Source organism: Lethenteron reissneri, chromosome 40 (assembly GCF_015708825.2).
Source record: "Lethenteron reissneri isolate LAM-NWPU_2019-01 chromosome 40, ASM1570882v1, whole genome shotgun sequence".
In the NCBI taxonomy this organism is placed as follows: domain Eukaryota; kingdom Metazoa; phylum Chordata; class Hyperoartia; order Petromyzontiformes; family Petromyzontidae; genus Lethenteron; species Lethenteron reissneri.
In genome coordinates this window covers 7379771-7397544 of record NC_083818.1, presented here as the reverse complement: position 1 = coordinate 7397544, position 17774 = coordinate 7379771, and the positions used below count along the sequence as shown (strand labels likewise).

Below are 17774 nucleotides of genomic sequence, written 5' to 3'. Positions count from 1 at the left end.
GTAAGCAACAAAAAAAAACCGTAAGAGGTGTTTTAAAGACTCCTCGTTATTTTGGTTATTCTTTATCTCGTTCAGACGATTTTGTGGGCACATGTTGATAGACAAGAGATTCAGTCTTCTAGAGCACTTTTCCCCAATTATCAGTTGACCATGCGTCACTGAATAGCTGTTGATCACCAACTTCTCCAGGCATCAGTGGCTTAAATAATGCCACTGAGAAAGCAGGGAAAGTGCATTTTAGGCCACCTTTGTAGCATAATAAGCTTTCAATTAGGTCACATTGCCAGAAGATGTGCATGTTTATTTACCAAAACATTTGAATAGTCCAGCCATTCACCGTGAAGAATGATGTTAGAGCAGGTATTGGAGGTCGTGCGTTGACTGTGCAGCAGTTGCAGGATCTTGAGGGTAGAAAGTGTCGGTGAGGTGCGGTGGCATCAACAGCATCGGCCACGATGTCTTGATCAAACACAACGGGTCTGTGGTTCACTCGCATAGAAGGCTTGTGTGTGTGTGTGTGCTTAATCCAGTACTTGGGGATAATATTGCAGGTTTCCGAGATTCATTCAGAGGCATCACTCTAAGCTGCTTATGTTGCTGAAAAATACATTTAAGGAAAATCCTGACCAATACCAAACCTGTTCTTGGATATAAATCTCAACAAATGAAAATGAATCTGTGATCTCACTGTCCAAGTACCAAATGCATAATCATTTAAATTCAGGAAATTCTCATCGAGTTTCAAGACTTTTTAAGGAGGATCATATGGTAAGAATCCAGAGTACCTAGAGAACCCCCACCTTGCATACAAGGGGATAACACAGTGCTCTGGACAGACTTAAGATCCCCTTTCTGCTGTCCCATCTCCTGGCCACCTCATAGCCAAGGTCTACACAATTAATAAGTGAAAAATAAACTGGTGCACACTTTCTAATATTGAAATTCAAACGATCTTTCAATTGAAAATTATTCAATATAAAAAAGGGGATTTGGCAGTGTTGCACAATTAACCAAAAAACTCACTCAACATTTTCATGAAAATAAAAATATCGCCATCATCGGACGATAAAGGGCTATTTTCCCAAAATGTCATACATTTTTATCTTTTTTAAAGGCAGTGTGGTTGACGAGTGCGTTGAGTATTAATTATAAAAATAAAGTATTAAACTTTACCAACTGATGGGGGCCCTCCTGAAAAGTCTTGAGACTCAGTGAGGCCATCCTTTGGTACATTACGTTATTCTTTTTTTTTATTAAATTCAAATGAGCACAGATTAACTCTCCCAAATTGTGCACTGTAATTCTTTCAAACGATGCCATGGAATCTACTCACCTCCACGTACAGTGTTACACTTGCACGCAGTACAACACGCCGAGTGGAATGCACATTTATTGCAATTAACGTGGTCATATGTACGCGAGTTTGGTTTCAAATCAAAACACAGTGTAATCAGCAGTTTCCACGTCAAAGCTTTTACATTACAAGTCTAGATGGCTACTGCCAATGTTCTACAATGGACAGTAACCAGGGATTAATTTCAGAACTGTCTGGGGTGGAATGGGGTTGACAGATGGTGAATTACTGTTGGGTGGGGTGGGAGATTGGGATAGCCCAGAAAATAATCCATGGGATATTAAGCCCTGACGATAACCTTTGGTGTACAGTTTGAGATAAAAGCTTTTTCTTTTTCACGTTTAAAATATAGTTGAAAGTAGATTTTGTATGCGTGAAGAAATATGAATAACACCCATGGTGAGGAGTCGCCATACAGAAACACATTAACCATGAAGGCGTCACACGTAACTTATAATTTATTTATTCTGCGTTAGGCGTTACAACCAAGAACTAATGACCAGCCGTGAAGTATGGTAAGGTAGGTATGGTAAAATTACTCTCATAACTGACATGGTGTGGGGAGGCCTCCAACATGCAGCTGGAATGACAAACGGCCATTAAATATTGTTATTATCACCTAAGTGTGCGAGGTCTGTGACAGGTTTAGTGTGAAAGAACTGGCCTACAACTTGCAAGGTAGGGCACCTGTTTCCTGCGTCAACCCTAATTCCAGTTTGAATAACAGCCAGGTAAACTCTCTGGGTCACCCTGCATAATGCAGCAGTTCGCCAACGTACGAGTAATAATATTTATCCGATGTGTTTTCGGGTTGTCCTGCGTGTTTGCCATGACGTACAAGGTTTCGCTCCATGTTTTGGGAGCTTCTTCAGTTTCTAAAGAAGCTCCCGGGACGTGGAGTGCAACGTCTGGAAGTCATGCCTGAAGAAACATGTGGTACGACCCAAAAACCACATTGAAGGGCTATACAGTACGACAGCGAAAACCTACTAAGTCGTACGCGAGTAATTTTGCCTCCGATGCGAGGATGAGTGTGCAAAAGTTAATCTCCACTCATTTCTCAGTGGCGTTATTCCGCGGTTGCAGCGTCTTGGACACCATGTCCTTCCACTGCTCGTCGGAGAGCTCCTGTGCCCAGCCAGGCACGGCAGGCAGCTTCACCATAGCCATCGTCTTCTTCACCAACTCGACATGCTCTGCACAGCAAACACGTGTACGTGCACCACACACGCCTCCGATTAGCACCAATCAGAATCTTTATCAGAAGCTTAATTTAGACGGAGGAATCTGAAGAGCTATGAAGCTCTTTTTCACAGATGTCCAGTAATTGATACGTCCATAATAAAGCATGGGTGGGGAGCCTGCGGCCCACGGGACACATATGGCCCAGTGACTTAAATTCACACAGCCCGTGGCCAGATCTAGCCTCCCACTTGAAAATGGCCCTCATATTGATATTTACTGGCAATTCAAGCATTTTAGCCACAATAACTGGATTTTATTTGAGTCTATTAGCTGATGTCTTATTGCAGTGATCTCTATACGTCTGTCAATTATGCACTCGAGGGGAAGATTTCTGACCTGGCAAACACTTTATGTATAGCACTCTCAGTCACTACTGTCACTGCAAGGGCATTTTGCTATGACAGGAGTTACTGAGATGTGTGTGTTAATTTCTGACCAACCGGAAAAGGTTCCCCATTGCTGTAACAAAGGATGGGTATATACAATGATCTAATGTGCCAAGAAATAATGATTTTTTTTATCGTAAGTAGCCGACCGTGCCAATTGCAAACTACCTAGTAAGACATATGGATAAAAAAACATGGGCACTGATGAAAGAATCTTGAACAAAAGCTGAATAGTACACTAAAAAGTCAATACATATGGAAGACTATTTCCTGCATGAGATGCAGTCGCCACATTGGGCATGGTGCATGTGAAATCGTCTCACGAGACAGAACACAACTCTGAGATTGCTGCACTAATCCACATGCCCTTCCATGGATCTGCACTAATCCACATGCCCTTCCATGGATATTAATTGAATTCGTAGAGCTCGAATGTACACCAAATTAGCATAATTGGTGACTAGGATGAGACCATCAACCAACTCATTTGAGAACCCATGTTAATCAAGGGTGATTGAAACATAGTTTTGAACCCAGGATCTTAGTAGTGCCGGTTCAATGCCCCGACTCTTGAGCTACCTGGACTTCCCACTTGATATATAGACATAAGGTTATCAAGCACACATGTACCGTTGTCCATGTTGATGGCCTGGCTGGAACAAGCACCTACAGCCTCTGCATCATCAACTTCATCCTCACTGTCTGCTGGTGGTGGGGGTAGGTACAGCCCCATATCCTGCAACATCAATCACAAAACAAGTTAAATGACCTGTCTGCCCGTCTTGTTGATATTTCTTGCTTTGTCTCCAACGTTATCCTCATTGTGCATGCTATCTCTGTCATGTCATGGGACAAAATACCCATTCGGATCTCGTACAGAAGTGCGACCCTTAAGTCTTTCGAGAACGGTGCACGGAAGTGGCTATCGCAGAGCTAACTGAGATCCCATAAAGTTACCTCTGGTCCAAAAAGTAGGAGACAGCACTATTCCACCCGCCCTGACACATACAGGAATGTTTGCCGCATGACGGTGAAACTAATTTTTTAATTCTATGAGCCGGAATTAGCCTGTGACGTGGACAGGGGATAGTAATACAGCAAGTGGGAAAGTGGGCCTATCTGTGTGTTATCCACTCGTATATATGGTGGGTTTTTTCTAGGCACCGTGGTTTCCTACAGCGTGATTGAATGGAATTCATGAAAACATCCCAATGTAACAGGGCCCTCCTGAAAAAAGTCTAGAGACTCAGTGAGAATTTGCTCAATGTACATGACTGATATTCGTATTTTCAATAATAAGGACTTGACCAAATATCCAAAATAGGGGTCCCCTTGGGTTAAAGAATTTGACACTCTGTGAGACTTTCCTGGATAGATATCAGGATTATTCTGCACAGATTTACAGGATTTTATATCCAAACAATCCTGAACAAAAATAGCCCAATATTACAACTGACACAACTGTTATTAATGACCATTTTTGTTACAACGGTATTGCAATGACAGTTGTTACAATGACAGCAATTACAATGCGGTTTACTATGACTGACGTTACAAAGATTGTTGTCAATGTTATAAGAATTACTGTTACAATGTTACTATATGACAGTGTCACAATGGCAGTTGCAGTAAAATGTTATTACAAAGACAGTTGTTACAATGTCACACAAATAATTATCACAAGTCGTTGTAATATTATATTCTTGGTTCTTTCGGTAAAGTCACGTAGAAGGGAAACAATAAAATAATAAAAATATAAGAATAAAATTATATAAAATAATAAAAATATAAGAATAAAATTCTATATTTTTATTATTTTATTGCTTCCCTTCTACGTGACTTTACCGAAAGAACCAAGAATATGAATCCCTGCAGTCACGAAAGCTTTAAATCAAAATTTAAGTCGTTGTAATGTTATAACTACAGCAACCAGTTGTGTAACAATCGTCAACAACGCGTTACGCCACAACATCAGAATACGGTATTATTATTAAAAGTGGAGGAATCCGATTAGCTATAAAGCTCTTCTTCTCTCATGCCCAGTCGGGTAGGGTCTGAACTTTACAGCAACAAACAATACAAATACACGACAGGAGCGAAAAGTATAGAAAAGGTAAGCAAATTACGAATATATCCACACACAAACACAAATTAACTAAACTACATTATTTTACCAGATAGGGCCCACAAAATCGGCCTGGGCCACAAACGACATCTCGACGAAATTGGCTTCCTATCATCACCACCACCACGCGGGCATCTACATCAGTAGCCAAATCATCTAAACGCATCGTTGTTGTTTCTAAATGTTAAATAACATCCATCACCCGCAAGGTCTGCTCGATGTTCTCGGGACTGCATTTTACCAGATAGGGCCCACAAAAACGGCCTGGGACACAAACGAAATCTCAACAAAATTGGCTTCCTATCATCACCACCACGCAGACACCTACATCAGTAGCCAAATCATCTAAACACATTGTTGTTTCTAAATTTTAAATAACATCCATCACCCGCAAGGTCTGCTCGATGTTCTCGGGACTGCATTTTACCAGATAGGGCCCACAAAAGCGGCCTGGGCCACGAACGAAATCTCAACTCAATTGGCTTCCTATCATCATCACCACCACCACGCGGACATCTACACCAGAAGCCAAATCATCTAAACACATTGTTGTTTGTAAATGTTAAATAGCATCCATCACCCGCAAGGTCTGCTCGATGTTCTCGGGACTGCATTTTATCAGATAGGGCCCACAAAAGCGGCCTGGGCTACAAACGACATCTCAACTCAATTGGCATCCTATCATCATCATCACCACCACGCGGACACCTACATAAGTAGCCAAATCATCTAAACACATCGTCGTTTGTAAATGTTACATAGCATCCATCACCCGCAAGGTCTGCTCGATGTTCTTGGGACTCTGCACAAAAGCGGCCTGGGCCACAAACGAAATCTCAACGAAATTGGCATCCTATCATCATCATCACCACGCGGACATCTACATCAGTAGCCAAATCATCTAAACGCATCGTTGTTTCAAAATGTTAAATAGCATCCATCACCCGCAAGGTCTGCTCGATGTTCTCGGGACTCTGCGTCGTTTGCCCGACGAATCCCACGCCACCGTCACCACCGCCACCACCGCCGCCGTCTTCCTCGTCCAGGTCCTGGGCGAGTGGCAGGTAGCCGAGTCCCGGTTCGTCTCCCGGGCCAGGCTCAGGCGTCCCGGGCTCCGTGGCCTCCTCCTCCTCGTCGCTGTCGTTGTCACTGCTGGACCAGCCGGGTGGCTCGCTTCTCACCACTTCCCCCATGGGCGTCTCTCTGTGGGGGCCCATGGCACTGGGAGACACCGCCGCCATGCGCCACACACACACACGCAGAGACTCACTCTCACCCACCCACTCCCCTTCACTCGCCTCTATAAACTTTACTTTTAGAGCTTCGGGTAAATTAATTTTTTGGATTCGTGTCCATGAATTTCAACGACACTGCTGGGGGAGGGAGGGGGTGATCGTTGCGGTCCTTGGTTCTTCCTGTCCTCTTCCCTCCGTCGCGTAGACAAAAATCGTGACGGTGGTGGCTTCGGTGGCGGATTTGTGAGCTTCTTACAGCCTGTGGCCAGTGGGTGGCGTTTCAATGAACCTGGGGGCCTCTCTTACTCTGAGGTTTTTTTTTCGGTAAAGTCACGTAGGTAAAAAATAAAAATAAATAAAAATACAAAATAAAGATACAAAATAAAGATACAAAATAAAATACAAAATAAAAATACAAAATAAAAATACAAAATAAAAATACAAAATAAAGATACAAAATAAAGATACAAAATAAAGATACAAAATAAAGATACAAAATAAAAATACAAAATAAAGATACAAAATAAAAATACAAAATAAAAATACAAAATAAAAATACAAAATTAAAATACAAAATTAAAATTGAAATTTCTATTACTTTACCGAAAAAAACCTTAGGACCTCTCCCAACTCCCCACGAAATGTCATCGAAGGGGCAGGCAACTCACAGCACTGTTCAACACGGAGGCTGCATTGGCATTAGTAATAGGTTGTTTTAACCCTTTTATCTGGTACAAAAACTAACACTTTTATCCAAGGGATCATGTTTTCAATAACCACAACACAAGCAGTCAAAATGCAAACATGATGAGAGTCATTGGTGTCTAATTAAGTATGAATCTGCCAATATAAAATAACTACGACAACATTATACATCCATATGGTAACCTAAAACAATATAAAATAAACCTAGCTGATCGTAAAGTGGGTTTCCAAGAGTAACCAGCGAGCGCAAACGAGTTAGGCCGTGCGTCCGTTGAATATATTTTTTATTCGCTTGCAGTTTACAAGCAGCTAGATTAAGAGGATATCTCACAAAACAGACATTTGGTTAAAATATCGACGTTCAATATTCGTACATTTATTATCTCATAACCATGCTAAGCAGTTGAAACTAAATTCAACAAGGTGGGTGGGAAGGGGGTACAGGGGCCAAACAATGTTGAGAACCACTCCAGTCCACTGGGCATCTGTGGGGGGGAGAAGAGCTTTATAGCTCATCGGATTCCTCCACTATAAATAAATCAACATTCAGATTAAATAATCAACATTCAGATTTACACCTGATGTAGGAAGCTTGTGTTGCCTCCGAAACGTCGTGATTTAATTGATTTAGTTCCATTTATTATTATTTTATTTTTATTATAATTATTTTTATTTCTACCTCCGTGACTTTAGCGAAAAAACCAAAGAGTGTGAATCCTTGCAGTCACCAAAGCTTCAAATCTAGACTTCCCATTCTGTTCGTCTGCAGCGTGCGAGGTCAAAGGTTAAAGGTTAAAGGTCAAGCCGCGGGGCGGGGCAGAGAGCAGCTGTCATCTTACTAACCCCCCCCCCCCACCACGTCGACCAATCACGACGGCCTCGCTCGCTGTCACGTGCGCGGCTTCGGCCAATGGGCGCGCGCGGCGCTGACGAGGGTCGCGTGGCTTTGGTGACCCCCAAAACCCGTCCGCGTGTGGCACGTTCAGTGGCGGCCTAACTACGACCAGTCTGTGCGTTAGTTCTCTACCTCTGCGTTAGTTCTCTACCTCTGCGCTAGTTCTCTACCTCTGCGCTAGTTCTCTGTCCCCCTGCGTTGAGTGGCAACGACGGTCTTGGTGGGTTGAAGCATGGCGCGAGCGATGGAGCTGTTCGTGACGCGGCTGCCGTGGATGGTGGCGAACAGTGAGTGGCTTGCACATGTGTGTGAGATTTTGGTGTTTTTTGTACACACACGTGTGTATGTGTGAGACCTCGTGTCCCCTGTGTACACGTGTGTCTCTGGCCTCCGTGTACACGCGTGTCTCCTCTGGTTCCCGGTACTCGTGTATCTAACCCCGGTTTACACGTGGTGTGTCTAATGTATGAATGTTGAACTTCTTTCGCACCGTACGTAGCCAACCGTGCTAATCGGAGGTGCGGGAGAAAGACGACAAACTTAGCACAAGCCCTCGATGTACACGTGTGTCTCTGACCTCCATGTACACACGTGACTCCGTACATGTTGGTCTACAGAGCACGCAACCCTCGAGTAGCCGGGCGACCGCTGCGGTCTGAATTCATCGGGTTGTCATTGTCCACTCGGGCAAGCGGCGATGTGCTTTGTCCAGAATGTGGCAATCTATATATATTTTTCCCCTTTAACTTACAACCGTGTAAAAGATGCGTGAGGTCTCGTCGTGTTTCATAAGCTCAGCGGCGTTGAGCCTGGTTCGTGCGTGGGTTAGGTGACCACTATGCGAGGCAAAGCCCGTCAGCAGAGGGCAGTGGTGGCATCTAAAGCCATTGAACAGCGTGGACCAGATGTCTTGTGACCCCTAGTTAATTGACCAGGATTTTTTTTTTCTCTTTGTATATTAATTTAGGTTTGAAATAAACCTTGCCTTTTAAAACATATTAGGTTTTTATCAAATTAAATGGGGGTGGGGGGGGTCACAATACATCTGGACCATCCTGTACTATCCTCCATAATGTCTTTGTTCTCCACCTTAAACTTGCACTGACCATATTCTTAGGTTTTTTCGGTAAAGTCACGTAGGTAAAAAATTAAAATTAATAAAAGTAAAATAGTTTTAAATTAAAATTAATAAAAGTTAAATACTTTTATTATAAAAGTAAAATACTTTTATTAATTTTAAAATTTATAAAAGTAAAATACTTTTATTAATTTTAAAATTAATAAAAGTAAAATACTTTTATTAATTTTAATTTTTTAACTACGTGACTTTACCGAAAAAAACCTAAGAATATGAATCCTTGCAGTCACGAAAGCTTCAAATGTAGAATTGCACTGACCAGTCTGGAGAAGTATGGCCAATAAACCCCCACGACCCCCACACTGCGTGGGGAGAGCCTGCGTGGACTACTTCTCCTCGTACCTGTGCAAAAAGAGGCACAATCCCATTTATTTTCGTGGTCAGAGTGGTCAGTAGAGGGAGCTGCTGTCACAATTGTTTTCAGAAATATCGATTTAAAGCTTTCGTGACTGCAGGGATTCATCTTCTTGGTTCTTTCGGTAAAGTCACGTAGAAGGGAAGTAATAAAATAATAAAAATAAAACATAATAAAATAATATAATATAATATAATAATAATATAATAATAATACTTCCCTTCTACGTGACTTTGCCGAAAGAACCAAGAAGATGTTTTCAGAAAGACGACAAAAACCCTCGGCACATTCCTCAATACCGCCACCGCCTTAGTCATTTGTCCTGAACGTTGTCTTACGTACTTTTTAATTTATTTTCATGGCAATGTTATCGACGAATGTGTTTAATTGTTTTTGTTGGTTGTGCTTGCTCACGACTGCCAACGCAGTATCACCAAATAATTTAGAAACTCGACACGCGTCACGGTTATCAAACAGGAGTGTTCATATCTTGTGAATGTGTTGACTACACTCTGTGGAACGGTAATCCAATATCTAATCGCAGTTGCTAAGCAAAGGCCTGCTGCAGCTCTATGAGACGGAGCACCCAGCCGATGAGAAACACTCTAGCATGATGATAACACGATTCTCGAATAGAGAAGGTTTGTGGGGGTTTTATTTTTTAATGAGACGAGGTTGTTCTAAAGTCAAGCACAATAAGGAAGAGAAAATGCTGTGTACTGCAGCGTACACTAAAATGTGGATGTGTCGAGCATAATGCCACGGCTATGTGAACTTGATATGCAAAGACGGGGGGAAGGGGGGGCATATTTAGTTGTAGAGAAAGACAGTCGCAGTCTTAGAGGTGAAAGGGCGGTCTTGAGTTTGGACGAGAGCAGGGGGTCGGAAATTGAGCACAGTACGGATGAAAGGAAACAATCTGGTAGAACGAGTCTGACATCGGTAGAGCTATCAAGGTGTGACGTGTCGGCCTGCTTGAGTCAGCTGATACCGTTGTGTTATGCTGTCTGCGAACTGGAAGCTTATAGATGGAATAGACCGATGGATAAGCAGTTTTTGTGCTGCTGTAGTGCTGTCCATTTGCAGTCTTCCTTGAGGATGCCTGCTTCATTGATCGTGTGATGCATGGTGCTGTTGTCACGGGCGAAATTTAATTAATTATTTCCAACATTTCGTTTTTGCACCATTACATCTCAATAATGTCACAAGATGAAGAACCTGTTCGGATCACTCGCAAAACAGGATAATAGCCCATGGAGGCAGATTCTCCAGGGCTACCTCTGAGATATCTTCCAAGTGAACTGTGGTTCACACAGTAGGGGGCCAGCACTTTTCCACCTGCCTGGAATGAGATTCGAAACCGATATATTTATTCTCAGAGATGGACAATTTCCAAATTAAATGGAGAACCGAGTTTTCATGCATTTATCGTGAATCGACCTATCATTACATGTCTACTCATCTCCCCATGCATTCCCAACCTTTTGCGTTATGCAAAACTAGCAGTTCCTAAAGAACTACATTTGGTCTCAAGTTGTCTCCTGGTCTCACTGCTGCTGCCTAATGGTTGGTCAAATTTGCTCAATTAGTTTGATGGTAACTTCAGACACGATGACCACAATGTAGTTCCTCAGGAGCTGTTTTTTTCAGTGAGAGACTGATGTAGTCTCCAGCCAACAATTCTGGGCACCAGTAATTAATGTGCAGACTCATTTCTTTAATAATTTGTTGCTAATTTGAAACTTCTGGATTTACTCCATAAAACTGTCGCCCATTGACTTAATCTGGCGAATGACGTCAACGCGGCTGAAGGGTTCATTTTACGCGTCGCTAACTCCTCGCAAATTAGTGGGCAGCTGGATGAATGGAACTGCTGCCAGTTGTCGTAGATAGAAGGCCGCCAAATAATTTATTACATTCTAAGATGTCAGCGTGGAAGTCCCTTCGTGGCAACACTGCAAATCTGACTCGTGTTTTTTTTGTCCCATAAACTGTGGTCAGTTCCACAGTTTCGAACGTACATTTCAGACACTTAAAAAAGTTAGTAATAAAGTGGATTTTATATTCTCAGTACATCAACTAATTAGGACTGTCATTTTGTTAGGAATAGTTGGGTCCACCTCAATACGGGAGAAATGCTCATAAAATATCGCGGTGTCAGATGTACTCGGATGAACTCAGTTTTTCGTCTGTGCTGGGATGGTGGTGATGGGGCATGCAGTTTAGTGTGTCAGTCGATGATATCATTGCATAAATGAACCATATGTTGTATTATGTCTGTTGAACTTCTTTCACACCATACGTAGCCAACCGTGCCTTACAAATGACACTCACATGCTCATATAAAAAGTAAGAAGTCCCTTCATGATTGTACCAATGATTGCCCATATCTTTAAAGTGTTTGAAATGTCTGTCCATATTTGTAAAATGGGCCACCTGTATCCCAGCTTTTAGCACTCTCTTGCTGAAGGCAAGTGCCACTGGCAAGTCATTCTTTTCGTGCAGTGTGGTTGACTTGTGTTTGTGTCTTTTGCGTTCTTTTTCAAGGGGAAGTGAAGGAGTACTTCAGCCAATTTGGAGCCATCAAGAAATGCTATTTGCCATTCGTAAGTATCGGTTTTGTCTTCTCTACTAATCGCACTTTAATGGAACATGAGCTACTTTGGCCACTGGATCACCCCTGATTTTCACCTTTTTTTGTCTTTCCACAAATTATATTCCAATTATGCTATGCTGTTATGCAACCCAACTGTGGACCGTATAGTAAACCACTGTGGTTTGCGCACCCTTCAATGGAGAAATAGCAAAACTACACAAACTCTCGGCATTTAGCTCCTGAACATGTTGATTGGCTCACACAAGAAGAGAATAGAATTGGTGTTATGTGACAACACGAAGTCTCCTGTCGGATTTCTAGTAGTGAGACATTAGTTATGTTTGCCATGCCCAAGTGAAAGAGACACTTTTAGATTACATTCTGGATGAATCGCATCTTTCAAGTGTACGTAATGGACCTACAAACGCGTAGAAGCTGTCCATGGGGAACGTGGAAAATAACCTTTTGGAAATTGCTCTCGCCCAGTTGAGGTTCTGTTGTTAACTCACGTTTTAATTCAAACAAACCGGAGGTCTTAATGAGCCCAGTATCTTGCATGCTCAATATTAAGACTCTCGCCATAAAGCGCTGTTTAGGCTGTCTATACACAGCAACACAATCTCCCTGCAGGAGACCCTTGCTTGTCGCTGACATTAGTGTTTTATTTCTTATTTTGGTTGCTCTACAAACATGAAGTCATTTGAAACTTTCGTGTGCCACCTTGTACTCATGGCTTAGTTCATAATCCATTATTTTGAGGGCTGTGGTGGGGGTGAAGCGGTGGATGGCACAGTGGTTACGACATTACACAATGAACCTGATGATACGAGTTCCATTCCAGCCAAGGCTGGTGAAATCTAAACCAGTTCTAGGCACCCCCTCTTCACCAACCCGCACTGATCGGCATGGTCAAGTATGGTAAATCAACTAACTTGGCATAGAAAGGCCTTTATCCAGTAGTAGATTGACAAAGGACTGGACACTTTCTTGGATTGCAATGATTTATGCCCCCCACCCCATTCCTTGTTGTTTCAATGAATTGTTGCAATTCAGGGTCACGATTTGATTAGAGAGCGTATTTTTAACGATCCTCACAGTGGTCAAAATGGGCCGCTAAGCGACGATACACCACACCGCCACTTCTCAGAAAGCCAAACATGTATACCGGCACTGTTCGGAGCGCTCCCTACACCACAAATTTTCCACAAAGGGGAATCGGCAGTGAATGTGGGCTGCAGGATGAATAGGTTTCATTAACTATTCACCCGCAGGCATCCTAGCGAATGTGGTTGCCGCAAGTTGCTGGCAACACATATACACATCTACTAAATACAGTCATCTTCCATTTATATAGGTGATTTTGGGGGAGGGGTAACATGGATAAAACAAAAACACAGATAATGCAAAACATGTAATTGACGCTATGAAAGCATCGTTTTTGTTCACCTTTGTAGTATGGGGGAGAAGACATTGAATTTGTTCACTTGCTGATGTTTGCGGTTACCGCGTCGCTGACCCTAGACGAGTGAGGAGCGGCTCGTAATTAAACCAGCACGCGCATGAAAGGTGCGAATGAGCATGGTTAATGCGAAACACTGATACTCCACCCACGGGTAATATCGAGTTAACTACACCTGGTTTCTTACACACATTGGATGTGGGTGTTGCAAGCTCGCTAAGCGATGCATTGATTCAACGCTGTTAGATTACAGTTACCTGCATTTCTAACTCTGCTTCTCTCAGTTGCTACCCGCTGTACAGTGCAGGCCAGAGGGCTCTAAACGGAAACGTTTGTTTTGTTTTTTGGATGCAGAATAAGGACACCGGCTTCCACAAGGGCACGTGTTGGATTTCCTTCATTTCGGAGAATAGCTTCAGGAACGCTTTGCAGAGAGAAGAGCACGTTATTGAAGGTGTAAAGGTAAAGGAGGAGGAAGGGGTTTCCATCGCGATGTTCATGAATGGCTCCTTGCTGCTGCGGTTGCTTGTAGGTTTTCACAGTTGTACTGGTTTGCTCTCCGATGTGTGTTTTGGGTTGTGGTACCCTGTCTTGTTTGGGGTGATGTCTGACGATTTGCTGCACTTTCCTGGGAGCTTCATAAAAAACTGAATTTAATTTACATTTGTATACAGGGCTTCAGCTAGCTAGCTTGGCTTGGATCAATGTGCCAGGAGTGAAACGTCGTGCATGGTGTTGTACATCACGCAGGGCAATCAGACACCACATCGGGAGCTTCATCTTGCGCTTGCCACTGTACGTAGCCAACTATGCTAATCGGAGGTGCGTCAGAGGTACAACAAACTAAAAACTAAAGTTCTAAAGAAATTAGTTTTCAATCTATATTTAAAAGTGCATAGCTCCAGTGGATTCCTAACATTGGAAGGAAGAGCGTTCTAGATGGCCGCAACAGCGCATCTATGTATCGATGTTGAACTTTCGCACCATATATAGCCGTCCGTGCTAATCAGAGGTGCTGGGGAAGGACAACAAACTAAACACAAACAGCAGTTTTAAAGAAATTAGTTTTCAATCTAGATTTAAAAGTGCGTAGCTCCAGTGCCTTCCTAATATCGGAAGGAAGAACGTTCCAGACGACCGCATTTGAAAAGGTCACGCGAAGGTATCTTGTCAGTGTCATGACAACGGCTTACGCCTGATGAGGGTCCACGCAAATGAGGGTCACGTGAGTGTCATGTCGTGTCTGTCTACGGGACAGGCTGCGCACCCGTTATATATAAACGTTTGCTTGGATGCGCCATTGCTACTTCTGTGTGTGGCGTTGACTCGGTTTATCTTCCCCTTGCAGTTGGATGTCCGGGTGAACAGGAGTTTTAAAACAGACCTCACCGACCCCAACGGCGCCACGAGCGAAGTCGACGGCGCGCACTGAAAAAGCCACACGACGCGCTGTACACGGCACCGAGTCACATGTCTCTGTCCTCAAGCAGTAATAATAAACTATGTACCATGAATACGTGAAGTAATTGTTTTGTCTTGTTCTGTGCATTTGAGTTTATTCGTATTCCCGTTCTGCCCCTTTACAGAGTCCACAGGCTTCCGGCAGCAGTAACAGTCCTACATTGTTGGCCATCATCATATTAGATCCATCTCTTGGTGATGTTTTAATGTAATTTTCTCTCTGCTCCAGTGCCTCCTCCACTCAATTGATCCATCTACTCCGTCCCTTGCCTTTACCAGTCCTCCTGCGTACCTATTTCCAAGAATACAAATTGGATACTTGAGGTAGCCAAGTTGTTGCTTCTTCACCGTTTACCTTCACCGGTGACAATACAAATCGCATCACATTCCTTGCCTATTGGGTAAGAACCCATTTAAGGAACCTGTGGAGCTGAATTGAGCATCATGGTCATTGCCAATGATGTCACCGTATCTCACCGTCACTTCCGTCAGATGCCATCATCAAAAACCGGTCTTCATCGTCCACCAGGTCTTGCACTTGGTCTCCGATCTCTGGGTGCCACTGCATTGCCTGTCTGGGTAACCTGCCCTCTGCACACTCTACACGTGTTCCACTCATCGCAAACTCCTTTTTCTGATCACATTTACAGCAGTATTTTCTTGAAAAGTTACGTTACAAACACCCTATCCTTCCGAGGAATGCATAGGATCATCCAAATGCACCTGTATTCAAAGGTCCCAAAGTTTATTTTCGAGGGTCCCCCTTCATTCAACCCGCACTGACCAGCTTGGTGAAGTATGGCTATACTACCTCCACAACTGAGGTTTCATGGGATTGAGAAAGGGCAGCAAATTCTAGATTTGAAGCTTTCGTGACTGCAAGGATTCATATTCTTAGGTTTTTTCGGTAAAGTCACGTAGGCAAAACATTAAAATTAATAAAAATAAAATAAAAATCACGACGTTTCGGTGGAACCGTCACAGCCCGACAGCTGTCGGGCTGTGACGGTTCCACCTGAAGACGGAAGCTTGTGTTGCCTCCGAAACGTCGTGATTTTTATTTTATTTTACTTTTATTAATTGTAATGTTTTACCTACGTGACTTTACCGAAAAAACCTAAGAATATGGGCAGCAAATTGTTGTTTAATGATAACATTTGGCCACTCTTGCATCCTGTGCTGGCTGTCATTCATTTTAATTGACGCACTTCTCTGTCCGGATATTGTGTCATTAAATGAGCCAAGTAGGATAGGTGGCTAAAAGTTCAGACCATTGAGCCAGATCGCGGAGTTCCTGGGTCCCTAGGTTGAAATCTGGGTTTTAGTTGGCCATGATTAACTCGGTTTCTCAGGCATGGCGAGTTGATTGATGTTCTCGAGCCAGTCATAATGACTGCACAAAAATTCATCAAATTAAATTTAGTTTTTCCACTTCATTTGGCACTGTACCACCTCTGAGAATGAAAAAAGTGTGACTCATGATGAACATTTATCTCCAGCTCTCTGTTGTGTTTTCAGTTTGTACCGCATGTTGTTTGGCATAATGTTGGACGTTTCACTCAACGTTCAGAGCTTCTTTAGGAACTGAGGAATTCAATGGAGCAGCTCGCTCACAGCTGCCAGCACGTTGGAGGAAACGTCAGACATTGGGTCTGACATCACACGGCACAACTCGAAAACACATCGGAGAGTTGTGCAGAGAACCACCCATGAAAACCTATGCAGTTGGACATTTCTGTCGAGCGGAGCACATGGAAAAGTGCATGCGCCCTTTGTGTGGATAGAAAAGGTCTGCGGAGTTCTAAATCTTCTGCAGCCCATTCTCTAACACGGGGTGATGCACTGCCCGGTGAGAGCCCCGCATGGGTAATGTGTTTTGACACGACAACAGCACAACATTTGCTAAATCACGGGGAAAAATATCCTTTTAAAAGAGGATGACATAACCAGGGGCTTCCCGGTAAAACCCATTGACAGAGAGACATGGAGGGCTAGATCCACATAAGTTGGTGGACCCTCTAGAGAAAATATTGATCCTATCAGTAGAGCTTGAGAAAAGGAACCAAGGCGCATATGTGGTCTAATACTGAACTGTCTGAGAGATACCGAGAGAGATGCGTGCAGATAATTGTGGGGGGCCACACCGCCCGTGTAGTGTGCTCATACCCTTACCCCACTTCTGACCCAGCACTGACCCAGGTTTGCATTCCAAGTCAGCCACCTGCGATTAATTCCAGACAAAAGTATGCATAAACCCACAATACAAACACACAAACACATTTACGTGTTCCTTGCACGCGCTATTCCACCTCGCACTTTCGCCTAGCAACTGGCCTTTGCTTTGTTTGACAAGGGTAGCTGCGGCCAGCCGTGGTGATTTGCAATATGGATTTCTGCCAAGAAAAGTGACTCGGGGTTTGGAACAGAACATTATGTGAAAGCCGGGCATGTGAATGTGGCTCTGCTCTATTGACACCAATCTCTCCCCACCAAGCCACCCACGAACCCGAATTTGCAGCCAACCCTCTTGACCCGGCCATAGAAACTGAACCAGCCAATAATTGGAAGCCCTTTTGTCTCACTCCTGTTGCGGTTGTTTTCCATCCAGGACTGCATGGGATTGATAATTTAAAGTTTGTGTGGTTTGCGTAAGCGGATCAGTGTCTTGCGATTGAGAGTTAATTGGGATGAATTTTTATTTTATCTTCCCTGGGACCTTTTTTATAATTAGGGGTAATTAAAAAAATATATATTAGTAATTACATTATAGACAGTTACTAACGGTTTTAATGATTGCCCTCCTGGCAATTTGATGCATGT

General features: G+C 43.1%; 2 protein-coding genes across 2 annotated transcripts; one reads left to right on the top strand and one right to left on the bottom strand.

Moving 5' to 3' along the window:
• Positions 1–1372: 1372 nt before the first annotated feature.
• Positions 1373–6585, bottom strand: MEA1 (male-enhanced antigen 1). The gene is made up of 3 exons (XM_061567919.1): positions 6055–6585; positions 3616–3721; positions 1373–2550 (listed from the first exon to the last, which is right to left on the bottom strand). The coding sequence occupies exons 1-3, from the start codon at positions 6349–6351 to the stop codon at positions 2408–2410; spliced, it is 546 nt and encodes a 181-aa protein (XP_061423903.1). The 5' UTR covers positions 6352–6585; the 3' UTR covers positions 1373–2407.
• Positions 6586–7969: 1384 nt separating this feature from the next.
• Positions 7970–15015, top strand: SLIRP (SRA stem-loop interacting RNA binding protein). The gene is made up of 4 exons (XM_061568158.1): positions 7970–8232; positions 11986–12044; positions 13848–13955; positions 14842–15015. Exons 1-4 carry the CDS (start codon positions 8178–8180, stop codon positions 14923–14925), a joined length of 306 nt encoding a protein of 101 aa, XP_061424142.1. The 5' UTR covers positions 7970–8177; the 3' UTR covers positions 14926–15015.
• Positions 15016–17774: the final 2759 nt, after the last annotated feature.

Excerpts from the sequence above, each read along its gene's own strand:
- MEA1 (XM_061567919.1), bottom strand. The coding sequence starts at position 6,351 with ATGGCGGCGGTGTCTCCCAGTGCCATGGGCCCCCACAGAGAGACGCCC. Across the intron at positions 3,722-6,054 it reads ACATCGAGCAGACCTTGCGG|GATATGGGGCTGTACCTACC; the intron begins GTGATGGATGCT and ends TTGATGTTGCAG. Across the intron at positions 2,551-3,615 it reads GGCCATCAACATGGACAACG|AGCATGTCGAGTTGGTGAAG; the intron begins GTACATGTGTGC and ends TTTGCTGTGCAG.
- SLIRP (XM_061568158.1), top strand. The coding sequence starts at position 8,178 with ATGGCGCGAGCGATGGAGCTGTTCGTGACGCGGCTGCCGTGGATGGTG. Across the intron at positions 8,233-11,985 it reads GCCGTGGATGGTGGCGAACA|GGGAAGTGAAGGAGTACTTC; the intron begins GTGAGTGGCTTG and ends TTCTTTTTCAAG. Across the intron at positions 12,045-13,847 it reads AGAAATGCTATTTGCCATTC|AATAAGGACACCGGCTTCCA; the intron begins GTAAGTATCGGT and ends TTTTGGATGCAG.